General features: G+C 36.6%; 1 protein-coding gene across 2 annotated transcripts; it reads right to left on the bottom strand.

The window, feature by feature from the left end:
* Window positions 1–9183: 9183 nt before the first annotated feature.
* LOC120320371 (olfactory receptor 14A2-like) lies at window positions 9184–12143 on the bottom strand. 2 transcript variants are annotated; one of them, XM_039370008.1, is made up of 2 exons: window positions 12034–12143; window positions 9184–10396 (listed from the first exon to the last, which is right to left on the bottom strand). In XM_039370008.1, the coding sequence occupies exon 2, from the start codon at window positions 10368–10370 to the stop codon at window positions 9786–9788; it is 585 nt and encodes a 194-aa protein (XP_039225942.1). In that variant the 5' UTR covers window positions 10371–10396; window positions 12034–12143; the 3' UTR covers window positions 9184–9785. The 2 variants fall into 2 exon arrangements, with proteins under 2 accessions (XP_039225942.1, XP_039225940.1); XM_039370006.1 differs by having other exon boundaries at window positions 9184–10731; window positions 12034–12128.
* Window positions 12144–18887: the final 6744 nt, after the last annotated feature.

Here is an 18887-nt window from a genome sequence, read left to right as displayed (position 1 = left end):
ATAGCAAAATGGAAATCATAAAATTTACTGCTAAGAGTGACTATTTAGAGATTTCAAGGAAGAAAAAGAAATGATGATGATGATGATGATGGAGGGGACCTTGGAGGTCATCTAGTCCAACCCCCTGCTTAGGCAGGAAACCCTATACCATTTCAGACAAATGGCTGTCCTGTCTCTTCTTTAAAAACTTTCAGTGTTGGAGCATTTACTGCTTCTGGAGGCAGGTTGTTCCACTGGTTAGTTGTTCTAACTGTCAGGAAGTTTTTCCTTAGTTCTAAGTTGCCTCTTTCCTTGATTGGTTTCCATCTGTTGCTTCTTGTCCTGCCGTCAGGCACTTTGGAGAATAGCTTCACTCCCTCTTCTTTGTGGCAGCCCCTGAGATATTGGAACACTGATATCATGTCCCCTCTTGAGCAGCAAATCAGACAAAGAATCTGGATCTTTAATTAAGATAGCACAGTGATCCTGAGTTTGGTTTTTCAAAATATAGTCCCATGCCTCCTAAAATAGGAATTTCAAATACTCTTTGGAAATTTTGTCGTTCCATATTATTAATCTGTAATGAAGGGCATTTAATCTATTCTATTTGACAACAGCATATAGTAGAAGGAGACATTTAAAGGACTTGTTTTTGTTTTTTGTTTTTACTTGTGACCATTGTTTTTTAGAAATATTTCTTTTTTGGTTTGTTTGTGTATGCCTTTTAAGAAGCATCAAAATATATGAATGACTCTCCTATTTTCAACCATATCTCACTATAAACTGTATCAATTCAAAGAAATCTTAAAGAGAGAAAAATATGTATTAGTATAGGAACAAAAACCACGACCACCTTGGCTTTGTGCATTGGATTTATGCTTCTGGAACAACTAATCCTTGGAATATGCATGAAATAAATGAATGTGTTCTTCAATATACTATTATAAAAGCTGTGGTGGCGCAATGGATAGAATGCATTACTGCAGGCTACTTTTAATTGCCAGCTGCCGGCAGTTTGATATTTCAGTTCCCATTGGCTCAAGTTTGACTCAGTCTTCCATCTTTCTGAGGTCAGTAAAATTGTAGGGGGCAATATTCTGGCTCTGTAAATCTCTTAGAGATGACTTTAAAGCACTGTGAAGCAGTATATAAGTCTAAGTGCTATTGCTATTGTTCCCATTTCCCCAAATTTTCCCTGAAGCTTTTTTCAGCTTTCTCAGAAATGAATTTAAATGCAATCTAAATTTTGTATAATATAAATAATGTCAATATCCTGTTCTTATATTCACCAAATTGCCTATTTCTAGTATTGTGATATATAACATATATATATTTTAACCTTGATCAAAGAAATAAATTTTATATTCCTTCCTTTTACTTCTAACAATTTTAACATTTAGTCCATTCAACAAGTGTTACAGAATTTATTTATTTTTATTTTTTTCTTTGTCCGCTTTCAGGAGTTTGTTTAAAACTTTAACAAGTCTTTTTTGTAACTCCAGTATAGGAAAAATATACAGGTCACTCTTTGGGTTTATTGTTTGTATTTTCAATTTAGTTATTACATCATCAGCCAATTTCTATTGTATGTCTAGTAGGATGTCTTTTTTTCCATTTCATTCTTATAGCCTACTATTTTTAATCCATTTTCAATGCATTTAATCCATTCTTGTCTCATAAAACTTGTTCCTCTTCCACAACCTTTTGTAGACACTCTTTCTCCACACAGAGAGAAGACTCTGTTGATACTATTAATATTAATGTCTGAGTCCATTTTTTAAGAAAAAAGTCCTTTAAATTGACCAGTGTCCGAATATTTTGTTCGGTTCTATTATTGTAACTTGAATTTAGGTGTTCTCCTTTAATTGTAATCTTTAGTTCTTTCTATTGTCCAGTTTTTAAATCACACTATTTTTGTTGTTGTTGTTGTTGTTAATTGCAAAGTCGTGTCCGACCCATTGCGACCCCATGGACAATGTTCCTCCAGATCTTCCTGTCCTCTACCATCTTCTGGAGTCCATTTAAGTTCACACCTACCGCTTCAGTGACTCCATCCAGCCATCTCATTCTCTGTCATCCCCTTCCTCTATTGCCCTCAATCTTTCCCAGCATTAGGCCCTTCTCCAGTGAGTCCTTCCTTCTCATTAGGTGGCCAAAGTATTTGAGTTTCAGCTACAGGATCTGGCCTTCTAAAGAGCAGTCGGGGTTGATCTCTTCTAGGACTGACTGGTTTGAACGCCTTGCAGTCCAAGGGACTCACCAGGAGTCTTCTCCAGCACCATAGTTCAAAGGCCTCAATTCTTTGATGCTCAGCTTTTCTTATGGTCCAACTTTCACAATCATACATTGCAACTGGGAAAACCATGGCCTGGACTATACGCACTTTTGTTGGCAGGGTGATGTCTCTGCTTTTTAGTATGCTGTCTAAATTTGCCATAGCTTTCCTCCCCAGGAGCAAGCGTCTTTTAATTTTTTGGCTGCAGTCCCCATCTGAGGTGATCTTGGAACCCAGAAAAATAAAATCTGTCACTACCTCAATTTCTTCCCCATCTATTTGCCAGGAAATGAGAGGGCCGGATGCCATGATTTTGGTTTTCTTAATGTTGAGTTTCAAGCCAACTTTTGCACTTTCCTTCTTCACCCGCATCAAGAGGCTCTTTAGTTCCTCTTCACTTTCTGCCATTAGAGTGGTATCATCTGCATATCTTCGGTTGTGATATTTCTCCTGGCAATCTTAATTCCAACTTTTGTTTCATCTAGCCTTGCCTTTCTCATGATGTGCTCTGCATATAAGTTAAATAGGCAGGGCGACAGTATAGAGCCTTGCCGGACTCCTTTTCCAATTTTGAACCAATCAGTGGTTCCGTGTCCAGTTCTCACTGTTGCTTCTTGATCCGCATATAGGTTTCTCAAGAGACAAATAAGATGGTCTGGTATTCCCAACACTTTAAGAAGTTGCACAATTTGTTGTGATCCACACAATCAAAGGCTTTAGCATAGTCAATGAAGCAGAAGTAGATGTTTTTATAAAACTCCCTAGCTTTCTCCATGATCCAGCGTATGTTGGCAATTTGATCTCTAGTTCCTTTGCCTCTTTGAAATCCTGCCTGTACTTCTGGTAGTTCTCGATCCACATACTGCTGGAGTCTAGCTTGTAGGATTTTAAGCATAACTTTACTAGCATATGAAATGAGTGCAATGGTGCGATAGTTTGAACATTCTTTGGCATTGCCTTTCCTTGGAATTGGAATGTAAACTGACCTTTTCCAATCCTGTGGCCACTGTTGAGTTTTCCAAATTTGCTGGCAAATTGAGTGTAGCACTTTTACTGCATCGTCTTTTAAGATTTTGAATAGCTCAGCTGGAATACTGTCACCTCCACTAGCTTTGTTGTTGCTCAGATTTTCTAAGGCCCATTTCACTTCACATTCTAGGATGTCTGGTTCGAGGTCAGTGACCATCTCCATTGTGGTTATCTGGGATGTTAAGCTCATTCTTGTATAGTTCTTCTGTGTAGTTTTGCCATCTCTTCTTAATCTCTTCTGCCTCTGTTAGGTCCCTGCCATTTTGGTCCTTTATCATGCCCATCTTTGCATGAAACGTTCCCTTCATATCTCCAATTTTCTTGAAGAGATCTCTGGTCCTCCCTATTCTGTTGTTTTCTTCTATTTCTTTGCACTGTTCATTTAAGAAGGCATTCTTATCTCTTCTAGCTACTCTCTGGAATTCTGCATTCAATTGGGTGTATCTTTCTCTTTCTCCTTTGCCTTTTGCTTCCCTTCTTTCCTCAGCTATTTGCAAAACTTCCTCAGACAGCCATTTTGCTTTCTTGCATTTCTTTTTCTTTGGGATGGTTTTAGTTGCTACCTCTTTGTACAATGTTGCAAACTTCCATCCATAGCTCTTAAGGCACTCTGTCTATCAGATCTAATTCCTTAAATCTATTTGTCACCTCTACTGTATATTCATCAGGAATATGATTTAGTTCATACCTGAGTGGCCTAGTGCTTTTCCCTACTTTTTTCAATTTAAGCCTAAATTTTGCAACGAGAAGCTCATGATCTGAGCCACAGTCAGCTCCTGGTCTTGTTTTTACTGACTGTATAGAGCTTCTCCATCTTTGGCTGCAGAGCACATAGTCAATCTGATTTCTATGTTGACCGTCTGGTGATGTCCATGTCTAGAGCCGTCTCTTGGGTTGTTGGAAAAGAGTGTTTGTTATGACCATTGTATTCTCTTGACAAAATTCTATCAGCCTGTGCCCTGCTTCATTTTGTACTCCAAGGCCAAACTTGCCTGTTATTCCGGTTATCTTTTGGCTTCCTACCTTAGTGTTCCAATCCCCCATGATGATAAGGACATTATTTTTTGGTGTTAATTGTATAAGGTGCTGTAGGGCTTCATAGAACCGGTCAATTTCATCCTCTTCAGCACCAATGGTTGGGGCATAGATTTGGACTATTGTGATATTGAATGGTTTTCCTTGGATTCGAATTGAGATCATTCTGTCATTTTGGGGATTGTTCTGGGCCCAGTACTCTTCAACATCTTCATCAATGACTTGGATGAAGGGATAGATGGGGAACTCATCAAATTTGCAGACGACACCAAGCTGGCAGGAATAGCCAACACTCCAGAAGACAGGCTTAAGATACAGAAGGATCTGGACAGACTTGAACACTGGGCACTAACTAACAAAATGAAATTCAATGGTGAAAAAAGCAAGGTTCTACATTTAGGCAAGAAAAACCAAATGCACAAGTACAGCATAGGTGGCACCATGCTCAATAGTAGTAACTGTGAGAGGGACCTCGGAGTCCTAGTAGACAATCACTTAAATATGAGCCAGCAGTGTGCTGCAGCTGCCAAAAAGGCCAACACAGTGCTAGGCTGCATTAACAGAGGGATAGAATCAAGATCACGTGAAGTATTAATACCACTCTTCAATGCCTTGGTAAGGCCACACTTGGAATACTGCATCCAGTTTTGGTCACCACGATGTAAAAAAGATGTTGAGACTCTAGAAAGAGTACAGAGAAGAGCAACAAAGATGATTAGGGGACTGGAGGCTAAAACATATAAGGAACGGTTGCTAGAATTGGGTATGTCTAGTTTAACGAAGAGAAGGACAAGGGGGGACATGATAGCAGTATTCCAATATCTCAGGGGCTGCCATAAAGAAGAGGGAATTAAGCTATTTTCCAAAGCACCTGAAGGCAGGACAAGAAGCAACGGGTGGAAACTAATCAAGGAGAGAAGCAACCTAGAACTAAGGAGAAACTTCCTGACAGTTAGAACAATTAATCAGTGGAACAGCTTGCCTCCAGAAGCAGTAAATGCTCCAACACTGGAAGTTTTTAAGAAGAGACTGGACAGCCATTTGTCCGAAATGGTGTAGGGTTTCCTGCCCGAGCAGGGGGTTGGACTAGATGACCTCCAAGGTCCCTTCCAACTTTACTATTATTATTATCGATCATCGCACAGTCAGCCAGATGTTCAGACTGGATTTGGCATTTTGTCTACCTATCGAGTCCTTACCCAGGACCTGGGATAGGCAGATGTGGATGTTTGATGGTATTACAGATATCGTCGCAGGATGGAAGCAGTTCCTAATAAGGCCGCCTTTTGCAATTGACTAATAGCGAATTTGTCAATGCCAATGGTGTTCAAGTGGTGCTCCAGTTGTTTTGGGATTGCACCCAAGGAGCCTATGACTATTGGTACTACCCTTGCTTGCTTTTGCCACAGTCTTTCTATTTCTATTTGTAGGTCTTTGTATTTTGTTATCTTCTCCAGTTCTTTCTCTTCTATTCTGCTATCTCCAGGCACTGCCACATCCACTATCCAGACTTTTTTGTCTTTCTTATCGACAATTGTTAAGTCTGGGGTGTTATGTTGCAGGTGCTTGTCTGTTTGAATTCTGAAGTCCCAGAGCAGTTTAATTTTATCATTTTCTATGACTTTCTCTATTTTATGATCCCACCAGTTTTTGCTTACAGGCAAATGATATTTTTTGCAGATCTTCCAATGCACCATTGTTGCTACTTTGTCATGCCGCTGCTTGTAATCAGTTTGTGCAATCTTCTTGCAACAGCTTACCAAGTGGTCCACTGTTTCTTCAGCTTCTTTGCATAGGCGGCACTTACTGTCTGTTGCTGTCTTCTCAATTTTGACTTTGTATGCATTTGTCCTTAAGGCTTGGTCTTGTGCAGCCAGAATTAGTCCCTCGGTCTCTTTCTTCAATTTTCCTGCTCTTAGCCATTGCCAGGTTTTATTATTATCTGCTTTCCCAGCTATTTTTTTTATGTATTGGCCATGTAGTGCTTTGTCTTCCCATGCCTCTATTCTGTTCTTCATTTGGTCTTTCTTGTAGGCCAGTTTGGTCTCTCCAGTAGTCAGTAAGCCTTCCTGATATACTAATTTCAGTGCATCTTCATCATTGTTCTTCAGATATTCTTCCAAAGCCATTTTTTCTTCTTCAACCATCTGATGTACTTGTAGCATTCCACGCCCACCTATTTGCCTTGGTAGATAAAGTCTATCAATGTCACTGCGTGGATGAAGGGCATGATTCATTGTCATTATTTTTCTGGTCTGCCTATCCATTGCTTTTAGTTCTGCTTGAGTCCAGTCCACTATTCCAGCTGTGTACCTAATGACTGGGATTGCCCAGGTGTTGATTGCCTTTATGGTATTTCCTCCATTGAGTTTGGACTTTAAGATCTTCTTCACTCTCTTGATGTATTCACCTCTAATCTTTTTCTTGACTTCAGTGTGCTTGATGTTGTCAGCTTGAAGGATACCCAAGTATTTGTAGTACTCTTCCTCATCCAGACTCTTAATGTTATTTTCGTGGGGCATCTTGATTCCTTCAGTTTTCACTATTTTTCCTTGTTTGATAGTAAGTGTGGCACATTTGTCCAAGCCAAACTCCATTACAATATCTTGGCTATATATACGGACAGTGTTGAGCAGCGATTCTATTTCAGATGATGTTTTTCCATACAGCTTCAGATCATCCATATAAAGGAGGTGGGATAGTCTGGCAGATGTTTTTGATGTTTGATAGCCATGTCCTGAGTTATTCAGTATTGTTGACAGAGGAAACAGTGCAATAACAAATAGTAATGGTGATAATGAATCTCCTTGAAATATTCCTCTCTTGATATTAACCTCTCCCAGCCTCTCACCATTGATCTGCAACTGTGTCTTCCATTGTGCCATCGATCTTTGCACAAATTTTCTGATGTTTCTACTGACTCCTGTTATTTCTAGGCACTTTATTATCCAATCATGTGGCAGAGAGTCAAATGCCTTTTTGTAGTCAATCCATGCCACATTCAGGTTGGTCTTCCTTCTCTTGCAGTTTTCCAAGATCATTTTGTCTATTAGGAGTTGATCTTTTGTTCCTCTGCTATTGGGGCGGTTTCCTTTCTGCTCAGGTGGAAAGAGATTGTTTTCAACTAGATGCTGTTGCACTGCATCAGCTACTACACCAGTTAGTAATTTGAAAGTTGTTGGTAAGCAGGTAATTGGCCTGTAGTTACCTGGTGTTGCCCCTTTTGCTGGATTTTTCATTATTATTATTATTATTATTATTATTATTATTATTATTATTATTATTATTATTATTATTATTATTATTCCAGTATTGCTTTTCCTACTCCATTTCTTCTGAGGGCTACTCCATTTCTTCTGAGGGATTCTTGCCCACAGTAGTATACCTGATGGTCATCTGAGTTAAATTCACCCATTCCTGTCCATTTTAGTCCACTGATTCCTAAGATGTTGATGTTCGGTCTTGTCATCTCTTTTTTGACTACGTCTAGCTTGCCTTGATTCATGGATTTTACATTCCAGGTTTCTATGGAGAAAAAATATTTACAGCATCGGACTTTCCTTTCACCACCAGATATATCCACAGCTGAGCATCATTTCAGCTTTGGCCCAGTTGCTTCATTATTTCTGGCGCTACTAGTACTAGCCCTCTGCTCTTCCCCAGTAGCATATTGGACACCTTCCGACCTGAGGGGCTCATCTTCCAGCGTCATATCTTTTTGCCTTTTAGTACTGTCCATGGGGTTTTCATGGCAAAGATACTTGGAGTGATTTGCCATTTCCTTCTCCAGTGGATCACATTTTGTCAGAACTCTCTGCTATGACCTGTCTGTCTTGGGTGGCCCTGCACGGCATAGCTTATAGCTTCATTGAGTTACACAAGCCCCTTTGCCACGACAAGGCAGTAATCCATAAAGGGGACACTATTCTTATTATTTTAAAAATAAAACAAAAGCATTTTTCTGTGAAAAGGATTCTTTATAATTAATTCAAAAATCTTACTTCAAGTTTATCTGTATCCTTAGTCTATTTGTAAATTTCTAAAATCAAAGTCTTTTTTAATCTCTTAAACTTAAAGTTGAAAGTATTCAAGGGAAACTTACCCTGTGCTGTCAAAATTGTCAGTCTAATGGCTGAAAGAAGTTAATAAATAATCCTTGAAAGTGATTAGAAAAGGAAGCTTGCAAACTTAGTGTCCTTTCAAACATACTGACTATGATTTGAGCAAGATGGATATTTCCTTGTGTCCCTAGGCTCTAAATCTGCTGGAACCATTACCTTGCAGTCTGTTCATGAAGAACAGCTTATGGGTCATCTCTTTTCCTTGTCTGAAGAGATTCAAAGAGCACTATCAGTGCTATATATTAGCACTGATGATGTTACCTAGTCTGGGTAACTGAACATCTCCAAGAAAACAACCAAGCTCAGAAAATAAGGATCTCTTATTTCACCCCTGAACTACAAATACTCTCCTTTATTATTTCTTTTTCTGGAAATCCATTTATTGGGTTATTTGTATTAATAACTCTCTCCCCTGCTTTATAACTATAAATACTGAAACTTTTATGGTAACAGCTATAGTAACAAAGTCTTGTATGTTTCAATTCATTTCCCCTCACTCACTTTATCTTTAGGTAAACTAGGGAGGATCTTGTATGAGATGTTTTCCTGATCTTGGCTTAAGTCCCACTTCTCTGACAGTTCCCTTGTTGGTGACTCTTCAACCTGTTCTTCCAGGCCATTCCCTATGCTCTCTACCTACCCAAAAGTATACACATGGTCTCTACTTAAGAATCAAACATACTTTACACAAAGTATTATTTATATAAGTTTATAATTAAATAAATAAATACTTTTGTTCCAACTCTTTTAATTAGTAAATAAAATTATATTATCTTATAATGACTTGTAAAATGAGATCATCTAAACCAAATAAATAACCAAAATACATTTAGAACCAGTTTCCTTAGTTAACAAACAATATCAGATTACATTCAATTCTATCCCTTTAGTTTAACTTACAGTATATATGACAATCTGTCTTGAAAAAAAGCAATGGACTAACTTTACCAATATATAATGTGCAAAGATAGGAGATGTCTTATGCAAATTATGTTCCTTTACTCTATATTTGTCATGTTAACTATTGTAGGCCATCGTTGGAGGAATAATCATCTATCAAAGAAATTATTGTATCAGCATTGTTGGAGAAACATTCTTCAAATCCTACAAAACAAATAAAATCAAAGTTTCTATATATTATGTTTTCCAATTTAAACACAAGAAATGAAACTTGCTTGGAAACTAAATATTTAGGTCTGGGAATCAAAATATCTAAAATAAGCTTTTTAATATAAAACAAAAAAGTGTGAAAAATATATGAAAAGTGTGAAAAATATGTGAAAACGTGTGTGAAAAAGAGGGTAGGAATTCATATTAACCATAAAATTAATATTCAGTATTTGTAATTACACCTTAAGCGTCTTTTCACCAAGAATTCTTGATAGAGCAACCTTAATATCCTTGTTTCTCATGCTATAGATTACTGGATTCAACAGAGGTGGAATAATGCAGTACATTATTGTAACAATGATATCAAAGTTTGATGGTTTGTCAGACTGAGGCTTCAGGTAAGCAAGTGAGGCTGTAAATAAAAATAAAGAAAAAACTGTAAGATGAGGGAAGCAAGTGGAGAAGGCCTTTTTCCTTCCTTGAGCAGAAGGGATTTTTGAAACAGCAGTAAAGATCTGTATATAAGTAAAAATGATAAAGGCAAAACAACCAAATGTTATTGTAAAAATAAATATTACAATTCCAGTTTCAATTACATATAAATCTGAGCAGGCAAGTTTAAGTAAAGGTGGGATTTCACAGTAAAATTGATTGATAATATTAGAGCAAAAAGGAGTAATGAAAGTTCCCATTGTGTTTAATACAGCATTGAGAAAGCTGACAATCCACACACTACAAACTATTTTGGTACAAACCTTCCTATTCATTATCATCTCATATTGTAAAGGATTGCAAATGGCAACATACCGATCATATGCCATGATAGTAAGAAGAGAAATATCAGAGTCTACAAAAAATACAAACAAAAACACTTGTATTATACATTCAGGATAAGAAATATTATTTATGTTCATAAATGAATTGAAAACAGCTTTGGGGACAATGACTGAGACAGATCCAATGCCCTGAAAGGCTAAATTTGTCAGGAAGAAGTACATGGGGATGTGAAGATGGGAGTCCAAAATAACTGCAGAAATAATTAGAAAGTTTTCTGCTAATGTAATTAAATATATGAACAAAAGTATCATTGCATACAGAAGCTGTAGTTCCCGTGTATTTGAAAATTCCAAGAGAAAAAACACTGTAGTATCATTATCCATTTCTGGTCATAGATATGAGAACCTAAAGGTAAAAGGTTAGTATTGTTAATATATTTCCTATACATTTCCATTTGATATGAAAGATAGATAGATAGATAGATAGATAGATAGATAGATAGATAGATAGATAGATAGATAGATAGATAGATAGATAGATAGATTCAGAATATGGGAATTAAGATTATGGACAGGAAAAATCAAGAATTTGCTTATTTTCCTCCTTCATACAATTGTTACCTGATTTTATATGATTAGGTTTTCATATTCTGCTAATTCTTGCAACACTTTTATTCATCTTTTAAAAGTTGACATTACACATATCTTTCATTATTCATATTGATTTGAAAAGGTTTTATCAAGTCTTCTTTGGCTACTAAAGTTTGATAACTTTAGGAATCCTATCTATAAAAGATGTTATATTTTTTTCTAAATAGCTTAATATGTCCGAAATGTTGTTCTGGGTTAAAAAGCAAGCACAATCAGAGCTGAAACAGATGTCAAACTATTTTGGTAAATATCATTATCCAATAGATATTTTTATTATGAAATGAAGGAGTTCTATTGTGTAAACACTTAGCAAATACCAATACTCACAAGAAGTTATATTTGCTTTGTACTGTGATTATTACAATTAGTGCTAAAGTAAAGAACTGTAAATCTGTCTTGTCTTCCTCACAGCTTACATATATTTTAAAAGGCTAATAATGTAAAGGATAAAAATTCTTAATTGATTTAACTTGTACTGTCCTATTGGCATTGGTTTTTTTTACTGTTCCCATATATTACAAATATTTCTATAATCATCTTGTTCCCTCCCCCATGGTCAATATAATCAATACTCTTTAAAAATAGTGCTATTTTTCTAGACATCAAAATGGATTCAAGAAAAATATAATTTATCCATTTTTGAAAAGGCAATTAAACAGAGCTAGGACTGATCTGAATGCATAAAGTTCTATATTTTTATTTTTTTTATTTTGTCTTCAATTAGAAATGACAATTTTTTTCCATTTGACACAGATTTCATAATATTTTCAAAAATTTAAGCACATGTTCATACATTATTGTAAGATAATTCAATGAAATGTTTAGGTGATTTTTATTAATTCAGTTAACTTTTTATTCATTTTTTTCTATTATTTCTTTAATTTCTTTCTGTACTAAAGATTTATGTATGTTATTGAATTATTGATTAACCCAGTCTCCATGTTGCTTTTAAATGTTTAATTGTAAAATTAAAAAACTAATAAAATATTATTAAAAAAAGATCATGGGAGGAAGAAAGATGAAAAGAAGGTAGTAAACAGTGAAGAAATTTACTTACATCCCAATAAATTCCATTCAGCACTATTTTTAATTTCAGTGTTTCATGAAGAAATTAACCATTTTGTTCACTAAGCATTAGTAGTCTTTCTTTGAAAGCTAGCATGCAATTATATATTGCTTTTCTAATCAATGAGGAATTTAAAGGATTTCCTATGTATGAAGCAAATTTCATCAAGTCTCCTTTGTGTTATCAGAGACTTATTCCATTCCCTGGAGTTCATTGTAGCTAATTGGAAATAGATCCTCATTTTATTTTATTTTGTTTTTACTAGATCTAAACTTTGTTTCAGTGATAAGAAAGTTGGAACTAAATAATCTTGAGGATCTTTTTTCTTATCCTGTAACTGATCACCTGTTATCAGTGAATACTCAGTAAAGAGTTTTTATGTATGTATGTACGTATGTATGTATGTAGGTAGGTAGGTAAGTAGATAATAATAATAATAATAATAATAATAATAATAATAATAATAATAATAATAATAATAATAATAATAATACCATTCACCATTGAATTTCATTTTGTTAGATAGTGTCCAGTGTTCAAGTCTGTCCAGATCCTTCTGTATCTTAAGCCTGTCTTCTGGAGTGTTGGCTATTCCTGCCAGCTTGGTGTCATCTGCAAATTTGATGAGTTCCCTATTTATCCCCTCGTCCAAATCATTGATGAAGATGTTGAAGAGCACTGGGCCTAGAACAGAGCCCTGGGGCACCCTGCTACACACTTCCCTCCATATAGATGCAGTTCCATTGAGGACCACATGCTTAGTACGGCCGGTGAGCCAGATACGAATCCATCTGGTGGTGATGCTGTCTAACCCACATGTTTCTATCTTATTGAGTAATAGATTGTGATCTACTTTATCAAATGCCTTACTGAAGTCCAAGTAAATTATATCCACTGATCCACTAATTCACATTCCTCTGATCCACTAATTTTGTCACTTGGTCAAAGAATGCAATAAGATTTGTCTGGCATGATCTGTTTTTGACAAACCCATGTTGGCTTTTAATAATGACTTTGTTTGCCTCTAGGTGTTTGCTGATTCGTTGTTTGATTATCTTTTCCAGGATCTTCCCAGGTATTGAGGTCAGGCTGATAGGTCTGTAATTTCCTGGATCCATTTTTTTCCCCTTTTTTGAAGATGGGAATTACATCAGCTCTTTTCCAGTCCTCTGGTAGTTCCAGTGCTCCAAGATCTTTGAAAAATATAGTTCAGTGGTTCTGAGATCACATCTGCCAGTTCCTTGAGAACCTTGAGGTGTAATCCATCTGGTCCTGGTGATTTGAACTCGTCTAGGCTGGACAGGTGCTCACTTATCATTTTCTTGCCCATCTTAACTTGTGTTTCTATACTGTTTTTTATGGCACTATTTTTGATAGGTTGGTCTGCTTTTTCCCTTTGTGTAAAGACAGAGGCAAAAAACGAGTTAAATAGTTTCTTCCTATTGCTAGTCACCTTTTTACCACTTTCACCCACTAATGGACCAATTGTTTCCTTCACTTTTTTCTTGCTTTTTACATGTTGAAAGAAGCTTTTTTGTTATTTTTGACTTTGGTTCCAAGTTCATTTTGAGCCTTCGCTTTCCTCACTTCATCTTTGCAGGCTCGAGCTATTTGTTGATATTCTGATTTAGTTATGTGCCCCTCTCTCCACTTTCTATACTTGTCCTTTTATCTTTCAATTTGTCAGAGACTTCTTTATGCAGCCATGCTGGTTTCTTTTGAGAGCTGTTATTTTTCCTCTTTGTTGGTATTGTGCTAGACTGGGCTTCTATTATCTTGCTTTTCAAAATTTTCCAAGCTTCTTGTGTTGTTTTCCCCTGGAGGATTCTCATCCATGGAATCCTTCACAAGCCCTCTCTAAGTTTATTGAAATTAACTCTCTTGAAGTCCAAGACTCTAGTTTGACTATGTTCTATTGCTTGTGTTTCCATAATGTTGAATATCAATATTGCATGATTACTACCTCCCAAGGTTCCTGTGGCTTCAACACCTTCTATCATTTCATCTCTGTTAGTGAGAATTAGATCCAAAATGGCTAATCCCCTAGTTCCCTTCTCTACTTTTTGAGAGACAAAGTTGTCTGCTAGGTTTGTCAGAAATCTGTTTGATCTTCCACTTGGTGCAGAGTTTGTCTCCCAGTTGATGTCAGGGCAATTAAAGTCCCCCATTACTATGGTGATGTGCTTCCTACATACCTTAGTTAGCTGACTAGCAAAAAGTTCATCTATTATCTCTGTTTGGTTGGGTGGCCAATAGTATACACCTATGGCAATGTCATTTTTTCTCCCTTTTATATTGACCCAAATGCATTCAAGACAGTTTTCGTCATTGTTGTGCTCTATTTCTGTGGAGATGTAGTTATTTCTTATATAGAGAGCAATTCCACCTCCTCTTTTATTTGATCTGTTTCTTTGAAATAATTTAACTCCCTCTAGCTGTGTGTTCCATTTGTGGGTTTCATCCCACCATGTTTCTGTAATGGCAACAATATCATATCTGCCCTCATTAACCTGAATTTCTAGTTCACCTTGTTTGCTGTTCATACGCTGTGCATTGGTGTATAGACATTTGAGTCCTTTATGACCGACCCTGTGTTTACTTTCTACATAACCTGAGTGGTGCCTGAGTTCCCCTATTATCTTACCACTTATTTGGTTAGTGCACTTTGTGTGGCACTCGTTATTAAAAGCTTGATTTTGCTTGACAGTATAGTTGGTATTTTTGTCCACACACATATCTATGTTACATGAACTTTTTGGGACAGATCCCTATTGTTTTTAGATTGCCGGGGGCAGGGATGTTCTGTATCAATTAACTCACTGTCCCGCTGTTTAGTTTAAATATTCCTCCTGAAAATCTGTGAATTTATAGCTGAGTAATTCAGTCCCTTTCTTTGATGGATACAAACCATCTCTTTTGTACAATTTTTCATGGGTCCAAGTATTGACATCATGACTAATATATCCAAACCCTTCCCCTTTACACCACTCCTTTAGCCACATGTTGAATTGTGCTATACGTTGGCTTTTCCATTTTGCTCTTTATACACTGGTAAAACCTCTGAAAAAGTTAGCCTACAGCCTATTTTGCTAAGTTCCTGCCCCAAGCTCCGGAAATCATTCTGCACAGAGAATACATCTTTTTGGGACAGATAGTTAGTGCCAAGATGTACAATAGCCTCCACATCCCAGTCCTTGCTGGTATTCTTAATTATTTTAGAAATACGCTTCTTATCCCTACTGGCAGTAGCACCTGGGAGACATCTGACCTCTTTTGAAACCTCTGTGTCCGTTCCTAAATTTACATCCCTTACAATTGAATCACCAACCAGAAGGTGGCTTCTCTTTTTGGATGACTGGTATGTACTACCTGATTCACACTTCTCCCTGCTGGAAACAAATTCTTCATCTAGGTCCATGATCCCCTGCTTATTTGAGTTATCATCACAAATACCTTTACCTGTCTTCTTAATTTTCCTATTAAGGTCAGCAAGGGCGTTATATCTGTTATACAGGGACACAGTGAAAGCTTTGTGTTTATGGTTCACAGCTCTCACCCTGCCAGATCCCACGGTTGTCCACACTGCCGTTCTCCAGCAGGATCTTTGTGGTAGAAGGGTCTGATAGCGCAGAGGCTCAATAGAGTAGAAGGGCTGAACTGGACACCTAATTTCTGCCTGAAGAGCACAGATTACAGACCCTAGATAGATAATCTGTCTTTGTAGACTAATGATTTGTTTACAGATAGGACAGTTTCCAGGTTTGAAGAGGGTACTGCAAAAAACAGCTGCAAAGCAAGTGTTGCGCTGTACTAAGCCAGGCATTCTTAGATACAAAGAATCTCAGACACACTTGCCCTGAATGTACCACTGCTGTTTATGATTTTTAGTTATATGATTCGCGCGCCATTAGGCATGTGGGCCACTAATTTTTCCCTCCCCTCTTCTTTTCACTCACAGTTGTAAAATTCTAAGCAAGCAAGTAATTCCAAGCAAGCAGTTTCCAGCAAACTCTGGGGAGTTAAATGCAATGAAGTATCCAATCAGTAGGGCCTTTGCTAATTTTGCCCTCCCCCCTTCTTTTCACTCACAGTTGTAAAATTCCAAGCAAGCAGTTCCAAGTAAAATTCCAAGCAAGCAATTCCAAGCAAGCAGTTTCCAGCAAACTCTGGGGAGTTAAATGCAATGAAGTATCCAATCAGTAGGGCCTTTGCTAATTTTGCCCTCCCCCCTTCTTTTCACTCACAGTTGTAAAATTCCAAGCAAGCAGTTCCAAGTAAAATTCCAAGCAAGCAAGTAATTCCAAGCAAGCAGTTTCCAGCAAACTCTGGGGAGTTAAATGCAATGAAGTATCCAATCAGTAGGGCCTTTGCTAATTTTGCCCTCCCCCCTTCTTTTCACTCACAGTTGTAAAATTCCAAGCAAGCAGTTCCAAGTAAAATTCCAAGCAAGCAAGTAATTCCAAGCAAGCAGTTTCCAGCAAACTCTGGGGAGTTAAATGCAATGAAGTATCCAATCAGTAGGGCCTTTGCTAATTTTGCCCTCCCCCCTTCTTTTCACTCACAGTTGTAAAATTCCAAGCAAGCAGTTCCAAGTAAAATTCCAAGCAAGCAACTAATTCCAAGCAAACCAGGTAGGTAGGTAGGTAGGTATGTGCATGAAATTTCCTATGAAATGTGTCCCATAGAAGTTTGTAGAAAAGAAAAATAGGAAAACATCAACTTTTGAACCAACATAAAATATTTTAAAAGATCAGATCATATATCAAGCCTTTGTTCAAAGTCATCTTAAGGAGGAAATAAATATTATTTTTATATAGTAATCCTAGAACATACAATCCAAAACTAGCTATAGTGATCTTTAATTTCAGATGTATGAAATAGAAGTTGTTGTTCTTAATTGCGAAGTCGTGTCCGACCCATCACGACCCAATGGACAACATTCCTCCAGGTCTTCCTGTACCATCTTCTGGAATCCATTTAAGCTCACACCTACTGCTTCAGTGACTCCATCCAGCTGCCTCATTCTCTGTCATCCCCTTCTTCTATTGCCCTCAATCTTTCCCAGCATTAGGCCCTTCTCCAGTGAGTCCTTCCTTTTCGGTAGTGCCAAAGTATTTGAGTTTCAACTTCAGGATCTGGCCTTCTAAAGAGCAGTCGGGGTTGATCTCTTCTAGGACTGACCGGTTTGAATGCCTTGCAGTCCAAGGGACTCGCAGGAGTCTTCTCCAGCACCATAGTTCAAAGGCCTCAATTCTTTGTCATTCAGCCTTTCTTTTTTTATTTTTTTATTTTTTTTATTAATTTTTTTTAAGTTTTACAAGACAATTCCCTTCCCCAAACCCCCCCAACCCTCCCATACCCCCCCCCGACCTTCCCAGAGCTGAATACAGGCTTAGTTCAATTTTTTTCAAAAAATCTTAGAATACATATAAACTATAAGCAAATCTAAATACATTAATTAAACAAGTTATAAAATAATTAACAGTAATATATAAAAAGAAAATACAAGAAGGAAGGAAAAAGGAAACAGAAAAAAGGAGAATCAAATAAAAAAGAAAAACAAGAAAAATAAAAAAATAAAAAAGGAAAAATCTATAAAATATCTTAAGTTTTAAATGTAAATTATTGAAAAACTAAATAATATTTTTTTATATCCAACTTATATTGTATAAAATCTATCCATTTTTTCCATACCAAAAAATACTTCTCTTGCAATTGATCTTTCAAGAAAGCCGAAATCTTTGCCATTTCCGCCAAGTAGGAAACTTTAAGAAACCACTCTTGCAAAGTAGGCAAAGATTCCTTCTTCCAACATTGCCCTACTAACAACCTTGCCGCTGTAATTAAATTTAACATCAATATAGTCTCTTTACTATCACAATCAGAAACAATACCTAACAAAAACAATTGTGGGGTAAATTTTACCCTTCTTCTAAAAATTATTTGGATATTCCACCATATCTTAATCCAAAAAGCTCTTATATTTTTACATGACCACCAGATGTGATAATAGGTAGCATCCAAACATCCACATCTCCAACATTTAGGCTGCAGGTCAGGATACATACAAGACATTTTTTGTGGATCAAGGTGCCATCTATAAAACATTTTATAAAAATTTTCCCTTAAATTTTCGGTTTGTGTGAATTTAACATTCCTCACCCAAATAATTTCCCAGGTATCTAATGGAACCGGTTCATCAAAATTTTGTGCCCATTTAACCATACATTCTTTAACTAATTCTGCTTCTGAATCCAATTCTACTAACACCCCATAAATTCTCTTAATATGAGTTCGTCTTTGATCTTTTATTTGTTTTAATAAATTCTCATCTTCTCTGAGCAAACCCGCATTGCAATCTATCTTCCACCTCTCCACTATTTGTCTATAATGAAATCATGAATAGATAATATTTTCTTGTATTAAATCTTCCAACGATTTTAATTGCCAATTTTTACAATCCCATCTAAGTAATTGTGCATAAGAAACACTATCCATCTTAACTCCTCTCCTTATCCCTTCTATCACATGCCCCGGTATAGCCCATAATGGAATTTTAAAATCACTTCTATAATATTTCTTCCAAACCCGAAGTAAAGAAATCCTTATAATATGAGATTTAAAAACCCTATCAACCCTTTTATTAAAAATTAAATAGGCATGCCATCCAAAAAGTAAATCCCAAACCCCCAAGAGGAGTATTTCTACATTTGTTAAATTAACCCAATCACTGATTAATTTAAAACCACAGCATCATAATACAGTTTCAAATTCGGTACCTTGAGTCCACCTCTCTCACGAATATCTTGTATAATTTTAAGTTTTACTCTTGGTTTTTTCCCTGC

This window comes from Crotalus tigris, unplaced genomic scaffold (genome assembly GCF_016545835.1).
Source record: "Crotalus tigris isolate CLP2741 ecotype Arizona unplaced genomic scaffold, ASM1654583v1 scf7180000021329.891317, whole genome shotgun sequence".
Taxonomy (NCBI): Eukaryota; Metazoa; Chordata; class Lepidosauria; order Squamata; family Viperidae; genus Crotalus; species Crotalus tigris.
Note: the sequence above shows the minus strand (reverse complement) of the source record. Positions and strands in the feature narration are given on the sequence as shown.

What these genes read in the sequence shown, in the direction of transcription:
- LOC120320371 (XM_039370006.1), bottom strand. Translation starts at nt 10,709, where the DNA reads ATGGATAATGATACTACAGTGTTTTTTCTCTTGGAATTTTCAAATACA.